General features: G+C 39.0%; 1 protein-coding gene across 9 annotated transcripts in view; it reads right to left on the bottom strand.

Moving 5' to 3' along the window:
- Positions 1–12592, bottom strand: part of KCTD20 (potassium channel tetramerization domain containing 20) — a 40948-nt gene that overhangs the window by 12525 nt on the left and 15831 nt on the right. For 5 of the 9 annotated variants that reach the window (XM_081295337.1, XM_081295335.1, XM_081295334.1 and 2 more), the window contains 5 exons: positions 10151–10356; positions 5868–6141; positions 2922–3024; positions 2260–2380; positions 449–646 (listed from right to left, as the gene is read on the bottom strand). In XM_081295337.1, the coding sequence (XP_081151463.1) occupies positions 449–646; positions 2260–2380; positions 2922–3024; positions 5868–6141; positions 10151–10310 (856 nt within the window). In that variant the 5' untranslated portion in view covers positions 10311–10356. Of the gene's footprint in view, positions 1–448; positions 647–2259; positions 2381–2921; positions 3025–5867; positions 6142–10150; positions 10357–12592 lie in introns of those variants that run through there. The other 4 variants (XM_081295339.1, XM_081295340.1, XM_081295341.1 and 1 more) reach the window with 4 other exon arrangements.

Here is a 12592-nt window from a genome sequence, read left to right as displayed (position 1 = left end):
TTTTATACCTAAGTTTTAAATTATTACCAATTCAAAATGACTTAAAAATGTCATGATCAGCAGTGGTGAGGAGCCAAGCAACTCAGTGAGACCCTGTCTCTAAATAAAATAGTGCTGGGGATGTGGCTCAGTGGTCAAGTGCCCCTGAGTTCAATCCCTGGTACCCCTCAGCCAAAAAGATAAAAAATAAGTGAAAGAACAATGACACTACTATGCAATCTGTGGCCTCAGATCTGACACAGTACCAGACAGCAAGAACAGGAGTGAGAGGAATGACATTCATTGTATTCCCAACACCGAGCTCAGACCTGCAGCACTAGAGGTTCACTGTGCAGGTGAGCGTGCGCACCACTGGCTCGACCATGACAGCTACCCTGGCTCTGGGATCGAGCTGCTCTGAACAGTATTTTTCTTGCTGAAATCATTTACACCCTGCAGGGGCTCCTACTTTGGGAGTATTCTTCCCCCATTGGTGGGGGGTGGTCCTCATCCCAGTCCACAGAATCTTCATCAGTCAGAACAACAATGTGGCACTCCCGCTCCCCTTTCTTGGCACAGCCCACCATGATGGGCAGAATCAATTCTTCGAGGTAGTGATCAAACTGCTTGTGAGCACCATCATTAGACAGTTCATGCAGCAAAGCACCTGGGGAGAGAAAACACAGCTGAACATGCTTTCTGTCTAAATGCACTTATACCTGGAATGAAAAAAGACTACTCGGTTGCAGCTGTTATCACTGATCAGGTTCAGAGAAGTCTTATATTTCAAAGCAAAGAGACTGATTCCTGCTCCAAGATGATAATTAAGCTGACTTTGTTAGATGTGCTTCACAGTCTGCCATGCTTTGATTTGGTCATGTTTAATAATCCCTGAGCATCCTGAACAACTGAGATTTTGCTGGACTCACAGTGTCACCAGGAACATTAATTTTACAAGAAATGGAACCCATCCTGTTGGGATGATTCTTTGTAGTACCCCTTTTGAAGATGCTCTGGACTCCAATTTCATGGAGTTGGAGTACCAGAGTAGAGTGATAATCTGATGTTTGGTGACACTGAAAGACTTACTCTATGCGTGTATTAGACTCAGTAGAGAAACCTCAAGTCTAAAGCCCTTCATGCAAAAGGCAGGGAAATGTATTATGAAGTTCAAAGAATAATTCTTTAAATAATTCAGGAAGCCTAGGTAATAAGAGCAATATGAATTCTAATCATAGATTTAATGATTAGAACTTTGAACAAGCAGATTTTTCAGTTTCATCATTTGTTAAAATTTAGATGGCAGTTGTTTTAAGATTTTTTTTAAAAGTTTTTTGTAGTTAAATGTCTTCATTTTATGTACTTATGTGATGCTAAGGATCGAACCCAGTGCCTCACACATGCTAGGCAAGTGCTGTACCACTGAGCTACAGGCCCAGCCCTGTTTTAAGATTTTGCAAGTCTATATCTACAAAGCATTAAGCAAACGGTAGGTTAAGAACGACTAAAATAATGTTAAGAAGAATGCAGCCAATTTTTGCTGTTTGACCTTATTAGTGACCCTTTCCTCATAGATAGGCATTTTCTTTGTTATTGGAGACGATCATGCTATGTAAAATAAGCTAGTCCTCCAAAACCCAAAGGCCAAATGTTCTCTCTGATATGTGAATGCTAACTCACATTGGGGGGGTGGTGCGCACAGAAGTTCATTGGATTAGCAAAGGGGAATGAAGGGAGGCAGGGGATGGGGATAGGAAAGATAGTAGAATGACTTGGATGTAACTTTCCTGTGTGCCTGTATGATTACATGACCAATGAAATTGTACATTTTGGGGCTGGGATTGTGGCTCAGCAGTAGAGCGCTCACCTAGCACAAGTGAGGTCCTGGGTTCGATCCTCAGCACCACATAAAAATAAATAAAGATATTTAAAAATATATTAAAAAAAAATTGTACAGTATGTACAACTGGAAGAATAAGAAGTTTCATGTATAACTAATCAGAATAGATAAATAAGCAAACAAAGAAAAGAGTTGACACCAAAGTCCTTCCCAAGAGGGAAGCAATTAGCTTTGTGACTCCGCAGTCAAGCTAGACTTAAACCCACTGTGTGAGTGGTTTGATTTTCTTTGTTTACTCTGTTTCCTCAAAATACTTCAAAGCAGAAGGGAACAAGTTAGTAGGACACTGTGCCTCTACAGATGATCTCAACCTACAATGGAAACTCCTTTGCCCTAGAGTTCAGCTGCTCAATACAACTGGCAGGTGTTCCTGTACTTACTCAGATCTTGACATCGAATAGTGTTGAAGTCAAAGTTAATACAGAGATAATCGCATGTATCTCTAAGGTCTGGAATAGAGATGCCATCAGGACAATTGATGATACCAGTTTTATAATAATCCTGTAAATACATTAGAAAGAAGAAATATGGCAAAGAACAACATGAAGATGACTTCTACAATCCTATTCATTCATTCACTCATGCATTACTTTTGCTAAAGTAACGGGTTCTTGGAATTATCATCAAGCTGGTTGATTCATTAAATGATAGAGTGGCTCCTGGCTATCCTGACTATGTTTAACTGAGCTCAGATAATTAAGATGGACAAGAATAGAAAATAAGAAAAGGCAACAACTGGGAAACAAACCGTAAAGTCAAGAACATGGTTGATGGAACTCTCTTTTCTTTTCCTGTAGCAGTGAGGATTTAACCCAGGGCCTTTTAGATGCTGGGCTAGCACTCTTATCACTGAGCTACATCCTTGGCCCTTTTTACAATTTTTTTTATTTGAGACAGGGTCTCCCTAGGTTGCCCAGGCTGGCCTCACACTCCTGCCCTCTTGTTTCAGCCTCCTGAATAATTAATGGAATTCTTAGGGGCACATGTATTTCCCGGGGAAGAGGATATTTATAAAAAAAAAAAAACCAAAGTTACCACATACCAGCACTGTGCGAAATACAGTTGCACTGATTCCTTCAGCAATCTCATACTCTCCCTTCTCATTGGGCCGAGTGAAGTTGTACTCTCTTCCTGGTCCAAACATCCTGCAAGACACCCAGGCAATGTTACCTTCTCCAGCAGGACTCTTTCTCTTCAGATGAGACTTCTCCCTTATTTACCTCGTTTTGTAAGACTACTGCTTCTCCCACAGTGTAAGTTAAAAACACAGCCCTGGGTCCCAAGGCCTAGAAGCACTCATGTCTTAGGAAACTCCCTTCAGACAGGAAGAGAGCAATTGCTTCACAAATGGGTATGTAAGATAGAATGAAGCACCAAATCCTCAAGGTTCATCTATAGTGAGCTTCTTTAGCAACAAGTGCAATAAAATATCAACCACAAACATGGCCCTTAGAAAATCTCTGAAGCGTGTGATGGTTGCCTTTCATATCCTCCCCAGTGCCTAAGAACCTGTCTATATGTTTTGAAAGCTCAGAAAGACAGCTTCTCCACTCCCCACCTTCCCTCTTCCTTTGCCCTCCTCTGTCAGCATTAACCTATCCAGCATGCACTCCTCAATATTTCTAGGTTTTGCTTTCAACATGGAGTCTGCTTTAGCAGGCATGTTAGCAGGTGCAGCTATGTTAAATTAGTGCTTTCCCTTTCCTGGTACATCTTAAGAGTGCAGCTCTGGAAAAAGCGCCCTTACAACCCAAGGAGCTGCTCTCTGATGGAACTCCGAGGTGAAGTATAAAAGGAGGCCAGGTATGAGGCTCAGCAGCATTTTGGCATATTTCAGAGGCAGGCCTGCTCCCGGCATCTCAGAAATTATGGGGGTATAGGGAGAAGGCTCGCTTTTTTTACCCATCTTCCCCAGCCTGCCTGCCTTCTCTCAGGTCCCTCCAGCCATGGACCCCTGGCTTCTCCTGCTATATGCCTGTTTCTAAGGGGGAATGGAAGGCAACACAAAGGGCTGGACAGGCAGGCTCCAGCTTCAGCCAGCCTGATTTGATTTCCCAGTGGGGATTTGCTGCTATTTCCTTCCTTAGCCTGTGGCAAGAGCTGCAGTGAACTAACTGTTCACAACTGTTCTAATCTGAATTGGCTGCTTTTCAAAGATCTGAAAATGATTCCATGTTACACCCTTTCCAAATCACAGCACCATGAATAAGAAATCTATCTTGATAAATGTCATTTCCAAAGAACGCTGATATTTGCCTGGCACATTCTGGCTGAAGTCTAGCTGAGAGAACTTTGAATCAAAATAGTGAACAACATGCTGCGACTATGATCCCTGCCTCTGTCCTCGGCAGGACTGAAGTGCAGTGTTGTTCACCTCATGCTGCGGGCGTGGATCTGCTTTAGTTCATTCTCATTCTCGCAGTTCATTCCCTATGACAAGGGGCTTGCATCTGTAGGCTGGCTGGAGAGGTACAAGTATGTGCGCAGCCAAGGACAGAGAGCCCTAAGACAGAACAAAACTGGGTAACTCACAGAATTCCTGACCCTAGCTACTCAGCTGAATGGACCACCTAAGTACAGAGCCAAACTCTCCTGTCCATGGGGAAACCAAGCCATCCCCAGATTCAAAGAACCAAGAATCTGTTACCCAGAAAATGCTTTCCTTCTTTCTCTTGATAACTACTTTCAGAGGCAATATATCTAAAACAGTCAGCCTGCACTGAGGAATACTTTTGTGAGGGAGAGGACAATAGTGGTGATACTAAACTGAGAACAGGAAGTCAAATCTGATTAACATGTGGCCAAGTTGGAGAAGTTTTAATGTTTTAATTTCATCTTAATTCAAAATACAGAGATAGATTTGGCTTTGTTTAAAATAGTAGTTCACTGTGAATTTTTATGTTCAAATATACACATTTGAATAACTGGATTCCATTTGGCATAAGAATTCAGCATATGAGTAAAATCCATTCTGATTCCTGGTTGAGCTCAAATTAGTTCCAAGTATTGAGTGAGGCTATATCTTTAAACAAAATAAAATCTACTTCTGAGTAGATAAAAATCACCCAAAGTCAAATCTACATATACTACCACAGTCTTTCATTCTTATGCAAATTTGTTCTTCCTTAATATGACTATGGTTAGCCAAAAAGATGATCTCCCACCTCCATGGCCAGGTTCCAAGAGTACTTCCTTCATTCCCTACAGCTCTGAAGAGCCAGGGCAGGAGATGGTGCAAGGAGGACTTGACAAAGTCTGAATGCAGCAGCACAGGGAGCGGAACATGGAGACTAAAGACAGCGATCACGGAAGAACAAAACGACTAGGTATAAAGACTCCATTTCAAAAAACTGTGAATAGTAATGAAGGCCTAGAACATGACAGCACAGCATATGTAACAACAACGAAACTGTCCATAAATGGGAAGTCAAATTTTTTCAATAAAATAGCTTTGTTCTTTTGTCAATGTATTTTTTCTTAGGGGGAAAAAAACAGCTTAGGTTTCAATTTAACAAACATCTTTGACCTATGTAACTCAGAGAACTTAACTTTATGTTGAGTTTACATGGAATGAGTTTACAGGAAATGAGGTAAATCAGGTTATTTTCTGTGGTTCCTATTAGATTTTACTCCCTTTTGTGAAGCTTCCCTGCTGCTGGATGTGTGTGTGTGTGTGTGTGTGTGTGTGTGTGTGTGTGTGTGTTTTGGCAGTATTGGGAACGGAACCCAGGGGGCCTTGTTCATGCTCAGACTGAGCATGAGCTCCATCCTCATTCTTCCTGAACTGGCTTTGTAAATGAACTACATCACCTGTTTCATATCACCAACACACAAACTTTGTACCAGCTTGCCCTCCTTTTTCACAAAAGTAGGAATGTACAAAATTAAGAATGCAATGCTTTTTAGTCTCACATTGGATGCAAGATAAATAGCATGTATTTCTATTTGTAGAGAAGAGTGAATCTGGAAGGAAATGATCATCAGTTACCTTCCCAACATGGTATCCGGATGAGCAGTGAAAATTTGTGGATTCACAACAAAACGTGTGCCATCTACAAGAAGGGTCACTTTCTCTGGTGCCTGGGAATGAGGGTTACTGCCAAAGCCCATACTGCTGTTTCCAAATCTTTCTGGAGCAATAAAGGGTTCATGGTTCCGTTTATTCCCACTTTGGAAGCAAGAGCCTTTAATGTCTTCGGGAAGCGGCATTATGTGAGGAAAAGGAAGATTTGCTGGCTGAGAGGCATAATCAAGTAAAAGGTCTAAAAGATCATACAAACAAACCAAATAATTTGAGAACAAAAGCCTTGGGAGAAAAATTAAGCCTGTCTTCTTTAAAATAACAACAGTTAAATAAACAAAACCCCAAATTCTTAGGTGTTCACAGGCAAAAGCTCAACTAGAGTGTTAAAAACAAAACTAGAGACCATATTGAATATCTCCTTGAACTTATTTTTCCATATACTGGTGGGGTGGGGATTGGCAGGGAATGAAAGCAGAAATACTCACATTGAATAGTAGAATGATTTAAAAAACGTGAACCGTGTCTATGTTGAAAAAGCAAACAGTAGAGAAGAATTTATGAGGAGACCCAGCAGTCCCCTGCCAGCCCCTTCTCAGGGCAATCACTCTTCTGTTTTCACTTCTAACGCAAAATAATACTCTTACATTTCCCACGTTTTATTTAGGAAACCCTTACTGCTGTGTGTTAAAACAATTAATTTTCACACTCTTCATTTTTTTTATTTTTAATTTTATTTTCCAGTTGGGAATGGTGGTGCACACCTGTAATCCCAACTACTCAGGAGGCTGAAGCAGGAGGATCACAAGCTCAAGGCCAGGGATGGCAACTTGGCAAGACCATGTCTCAAAATAAAATTTAAAAAGGGCAGGGGGTATTGCTCAGTGGTAGAGTGCTTTTTAGCACGCATGAAGCCCTGGGTTCAATCCCTAGTATGCCCTGCCCCCCTCCCCACCAAAAAAAATCATTTTCCAGAAAGGATGATTTTCTAATATATCACTTTTCCTAGAAATTCATAGAAAAATATATTTCACTATATACAGGAGATTCCTAACATCATCTATACCATTTATTAAATAAGTAGGTCTTGTTCTCAATGGAACAATTCCAGGGCAAATAGCACTAGAATTCATTCATGGAACTTTGTTTTCATCCTAATATCATAAAAAAGCCATTTTAAAAGTTATTTAATTTTTCTAAACCTGGTCTATCTGTAAAATGAGGATAATAATATTCATTCTATTTGATTATGAACTGGAAGTATGAGAATACTTAAAAACGTACAATACCACATGATACACAACAGGCTTAAAAATAAATATATGAAATATGGATTATATAGAAGAGAATCAGAAGTATATACAGACACATTATCAAGACAATTTTTTTAAATAGGCACTCTCCTTGTGTATTTTTTTCTAACATAAAAGAAATATTTTTAAAAGAAAAATTTCAAATACACAGAAGCACAGACTTTAAAAAACACATATATCCAATCACCTACATTTGACAAGCTTAGTTTTTAATATTTTTCTACCTTTTTACAAACTTTTTTTTGAAAACAAGAAATAAAATGTTTCAGATACAAGTGAATTGTCTCACTTCCACCCTCTCATATATTGTAAACATATGTACAATTATTCATGAACCTGATTACTGCCCATGACCTCTCTGATTTCTTGCACTTATAACCAAATATATTTTTAACTACTTGTTTGAAGACAAAGAGAAATCAATATATAGACCAAAAATCTATTTAAAGTGCCATCCTACAGCTTCAACAATCTTCAATATGGCCCCATGTTTGCACACCAAGAGCTAAGGAGCCACATGATGCATAGGCTACCTCGTAGGAAGAACACTTGGGTCACCAAGACAGATTTTCACACTTGAAGTGCTGTTCTTAAAAATGAAATACAGAGTGGGGCTGGGATTGTGGCTCAGCAGTAGAGCGCTCGCCTAGCACAGGCAGGACCCGGGTTCGATCCTCAGCACCACATAAAAAAATAAAACAAAGGCATTGTGTTGTGTTCATCTACACCTAAAAAATAAATATTAAAAAAAAAAAGAAATACGGAGGGGATGGGGTTGTGGCTCAGTGGTAGGATTTGTGTGTGTGTGTGTGTGTGTGTGTTGGCAGTACTGGGAACGTGTGTGAAGCACTGGGTTCGATTCTCAGCGCCGCATATACCTAAATAAAATAAAGGTCCACTAACAACTAAAAAATATTAAAAATTGAAAAAAAAAAAAGAAATGGATACCTGAATTGCTAATTCAGTTCTTTAGAAGGCTTGATTTCACAACAATGAAGCAATTAAATTGTGTTGATTCCTGAACCCAAGGAAGAAGCCTCAACTTCTGCCCTACTTAAATGGGAGGGTAGGAAAAGACTCCTTACACAAATTCCCCTAATGGCCTTCTGCAGGGTGCAGTCACACACTGTTCTGTCAGCTGATACATGTAGCAGAATCTGGTCAGAAAGAGAATCAAATCCCAGTTCCCTGCCTCCTAGCAGTGTGAACCTGGGAAAGTTAGCTAAGCTTTCTAAGGCTGTTTTCTCATTTGCAAAACAAGGATAATAATTGTAAAGATTAATCTAGAAAAGGTGTGGGCAAACTTTCTATAAAGTACAGAAGTATTCTGGGCTGTGCAGAGCAAAGTCTCTGCCACTGAAGCAGGATGAGATGTAAACAAATGGACTTGAGGCTGTGTATCAAAATTTTATTTATAAAAACAAGCAGCAGCCAGATTTAACCAGTTTGCCACCCCTGATCTAAAGAATGTACTGTATGTACAATTCCTAGTACAGTGTGTGCTCCATAAATGGCAGTTGCTATTATTGTTAATTTTATTGCAATTTTTAAAAGTATGCTTAAGTGGCTGGGGTTTTGGTTCAGTGGTAGAGCACTCGCCTATCATGTGTAAGGCACTGGGTTTGATCCTCAGCACCACATAAAGATAAATAAAGATATTGTGTCCATCTACAACTAAAAATGTATTTTTGAAAAAGTTTGCTTAAAAAGTACAGCTAGTAAATGTGTGAATATCTTTTTGTTATAAGTGATAAAAAAGATGCATCTTGGGCATGGAATTGTTAAACCACCTTTGAATAATATATATCAGAACTTGATCATTAGGATGGCAACAGAGGGAAGGAAGAAAGCTTAAAGGAAGAGACACCTGCACATGTGTTCCCACTACTATCTGACGATAGTCACTGACACCCGAGCGTCCTTTTGCTGTACTACAGGAACACATTAAGTAGTTCAATGAAAACAAATCTTCTTGCTAATATTTTAACAGTAGAGAATTGATAATAAATTATCTTAGAAATATTATACCTAAGGTGCTCTGTTGACTTGTCTCATTTTATACTGAGCATTAAGGGAATGCAGCATTTTAATCATAATTCTGCTAATACTTTTACACAGAAACCTGTTGCCATTTTTGTCTTTTATAAAATTTTTGTCGCTAAGAAAGTCAAGATTAGATTTTTTTTTCTAAATCAAATTTGTGTAGTATATCCTTGGTTATCAAAATGCTCATATACTTTGAAATTTTGAATTGGTAAATATTTACAATGTGTGAAAAAGCACAATATACACCATGATCTCAATCATATAAAATGAGATGTTTTACACACACACACACACACACACACACACACACACACACACACACAAAAGCAGGACCTAGGAGAACACCTCTAATTGGACTCTTGTGATTGTGAATGATTTTGCTTGGATTCTTGTGCTATTCTACTTCCTATAATGCACATATTACTTTTTTAAAAATTAAGATTATTTTAAAAATGTGTTAAAAAATAAAAATAAAGAACCTAACAGGTTATCAAGAGCTTTCACATCATTAACATTAATCCACCAGACTTATGAAGAAGGAGGCATATTAATATCCCTGTGTTCTAGATTAAGAAAGCAGGAATCATAGAGATTAATTCTCTCATCCATGGTCATAGCTAATGCACTGCTGAGCTAGAATTTCAATCTGTCTTCTGACTCCAAATTTGCGGCTGTTTGACTTACACCATTATCTTCAAGTTAGATGTGCTAGACTAATTAAATAAGTGGACATTTTCTGTGACAGCATGATAGAATTATAATAAGCAAGCTAAGTTGATTAAGTAGATAACATTTATATAAGGATATTCAGGCCTTCTTGGCAGAATAAGATGCTCAAGGGTCAGAAAACTCCCCCATCCCACAAATTAAGCCAAGAACTAATTACTGTACCTTCATTCCTGGGATCTAGGGGATAAGTAAGATTGTGAAGACCAGGTGAAGCCAGGCTATTTGTTTCTTTTTCCTGAGCTGCGTCTGAGGTTTCATCCACTAGGCAGCTGGCCTCTGGCCGCAACAACCTGTCGCCGTCACTACCACGATGAACATTCATTCTCAGACCCTGTATCCTCAACTGTCTGCTTAATCAGAGGGGAATCCTAGAAGACAAGAATAAGCATGATTTAGAACTCACAAAACAGGCTTCCAAGGTATGAAAGCCAAACTAAAGGATAGACAGCTCCAATTCTTGTTCTTAGGAGATAGGGGCATCTAAACAATGTTTGTGATTTTATGTTACAAGGAATCAAACCGATTTAAATGATTTGCTGTTTTTTACCAAATCACTAAAAGCAATGATAAACTTGTTACCAGGGGATAATTTTAAGCTTTATCGAATGCACAACTGACTTTGGTATACACATGATCAATTCTGCATATTAAATGGTACAATAGTAATTTGGTATTGCTTATACCACAAACACAAAGGGTGGAGGGAAGGGTCCAATTGTTTAAAGAAAACCTGTTTTTAAAAAATGACACATATACTCTTGTAACAAGGAAAATTACAATTACAAACCATAACAAGGAAATTAACTATCACAACCATAATGAGGTAGAAAAGCTGGAATGAAAACTCACCGGAGCTAAACAAGCAAGCAAACAAACAAAAAGAATGAATTTTGATTTGCAGTACTCAAATTCTCCTTTTCATTATGCTCAACCCCAAATGCCATCTCAAAATCACTGGCTATAAAGCTAACCATGCCACCTCTCCCCCTGCAGCCCACAATTCCAATGAACAACACATACTGAATGATGGTCACATGCAAGACCCTCACTAATCAGGCGGAGAAAGGAGCGCAGGAGCCACACCTGGGCATCAGGCCTCTGCTGGTTAACTGCGCCCTGCAACACTTCCATGCGCCGTGGCTGCCCAACTACTGAACATATCCCTGCAGTTCACTCTACTCAGCACTTTCACACCTGATATGACACTAATTTCCACTTGACTTTCTGGTGGGAGAATCATTTAAAAATATCCAGCAATTCGTATGCACATGGATCACATGCTTAATATTTCAGGAAGGAGGAAGCCCACCAAGGACAGTATCATGTTTTAATACTCTGAATTTCCAGACAGACCAAGTATGTAGAAGGTGCCAATAAACACCTGTAATTTAAATTAAATTTTGAATCCCTTCATAATCTGTATTAAAATAATTTGAGCATAAAGTTGATCAGTTAAGTTCCTGTTTTAACTTGGATGAAATATAAATGACCACCTTGAATAGATGAATCAATGCATGTGCCTGAAAAATAAGTCATTTTAAAGAAGAGTTATTTTCATTTGAGGCATTCTTCATTCTCAGACAATGGCTCTTATATAGCAAATTGAAGAAATAAAGTAAATGCACTGATTAAAAAAACACATTAATATGCGGCTACAGCTTTTTCAGAATTATTCTTTAAAAAAAAAAAGCACACATTTACATTACAAAAATGGTGGCCACTTAAAATTGATTGCTAAAGTCAAATAGAATCATCAGTGCCCTCAAGTTTGACTCGGAAGATGTCAAAATCAGGTCTAGAGAACACTGTAAAGAAGCAGGGCTGGGGAGATAGCTCAGTGGTGAAGCACTTCTCTAGCATAAGTGAGGTCCTGGGTTCCATCCCCAGCACTGCAAAAGAAAATGGGAGGAAGAGGAAGCCCGTGAACTTTTAAAGAACAGTGCCAACACAGAGTGGGTCTGCTGCTTGACACTTAAGCAGCTTTGAATCGTGATGTTCCACTCTACCTGTGGCTGCTGCCCCTCCAATCTTCATTAGCTCTTCAAGAACCAAGTTCAACTTTCTCTTTGTTGCTCTCCAAAAGATCTCTTGAACCACTCAAATAAGCTTTAGCTAAGCCTATTTATTGAGGACTTGCATGAACCAGACTATATAAATTACTTCACGAGGGGTTGGGCTGTGGCTCAGTGGTAATGCACTTGCCTGGCATGTGTAAGGCACTGGGTTCAATTCTCAGCACCACATATAAATAAATAAAGGCCTTTCAACAACTAAATAAAATATTTAAAAAATGAACCAAACAATTTGAAAATAAGATCATCTCAAAGATTAAATTACTTCACATAATCTTACAATGTAAGGAAAATAATAGGTTTTGTGTTGTGTTTTTTGGATTGAATCCAGGGGCACTTTACCACTAAGCTACAACCCTAGCCCTTTTTATTCTTTATTTTGAGATAGGACCTCACGAAGTTGCTGAGGCTGGCCTCAAACTTGCAATCCTCCTGCCTCAGCCTCCCAAGTCACTGGAATTATAGGCATGTGCCACTGCACCTGGCTGTAGAAAAAATAATTTTGTCATAATGGAATATAGTGAAAACATTT

The sequence above is a fragment of the Spermophilus citellus genome (genome assembly GCF_964194105.1).
Source record: "Spermophilus citellus genome assembly, chromosome: 5".
NCBI lineage: Eukaryota > Metazoa > Chordata > Mammalia > Rodentia > Sciuridae > Spermophilus > Spermophilus citellus.
Note: the sequence above shows the minus strand (reverse complement) of the source record. Positions and strands in the feature narration are given on the sequence as shown.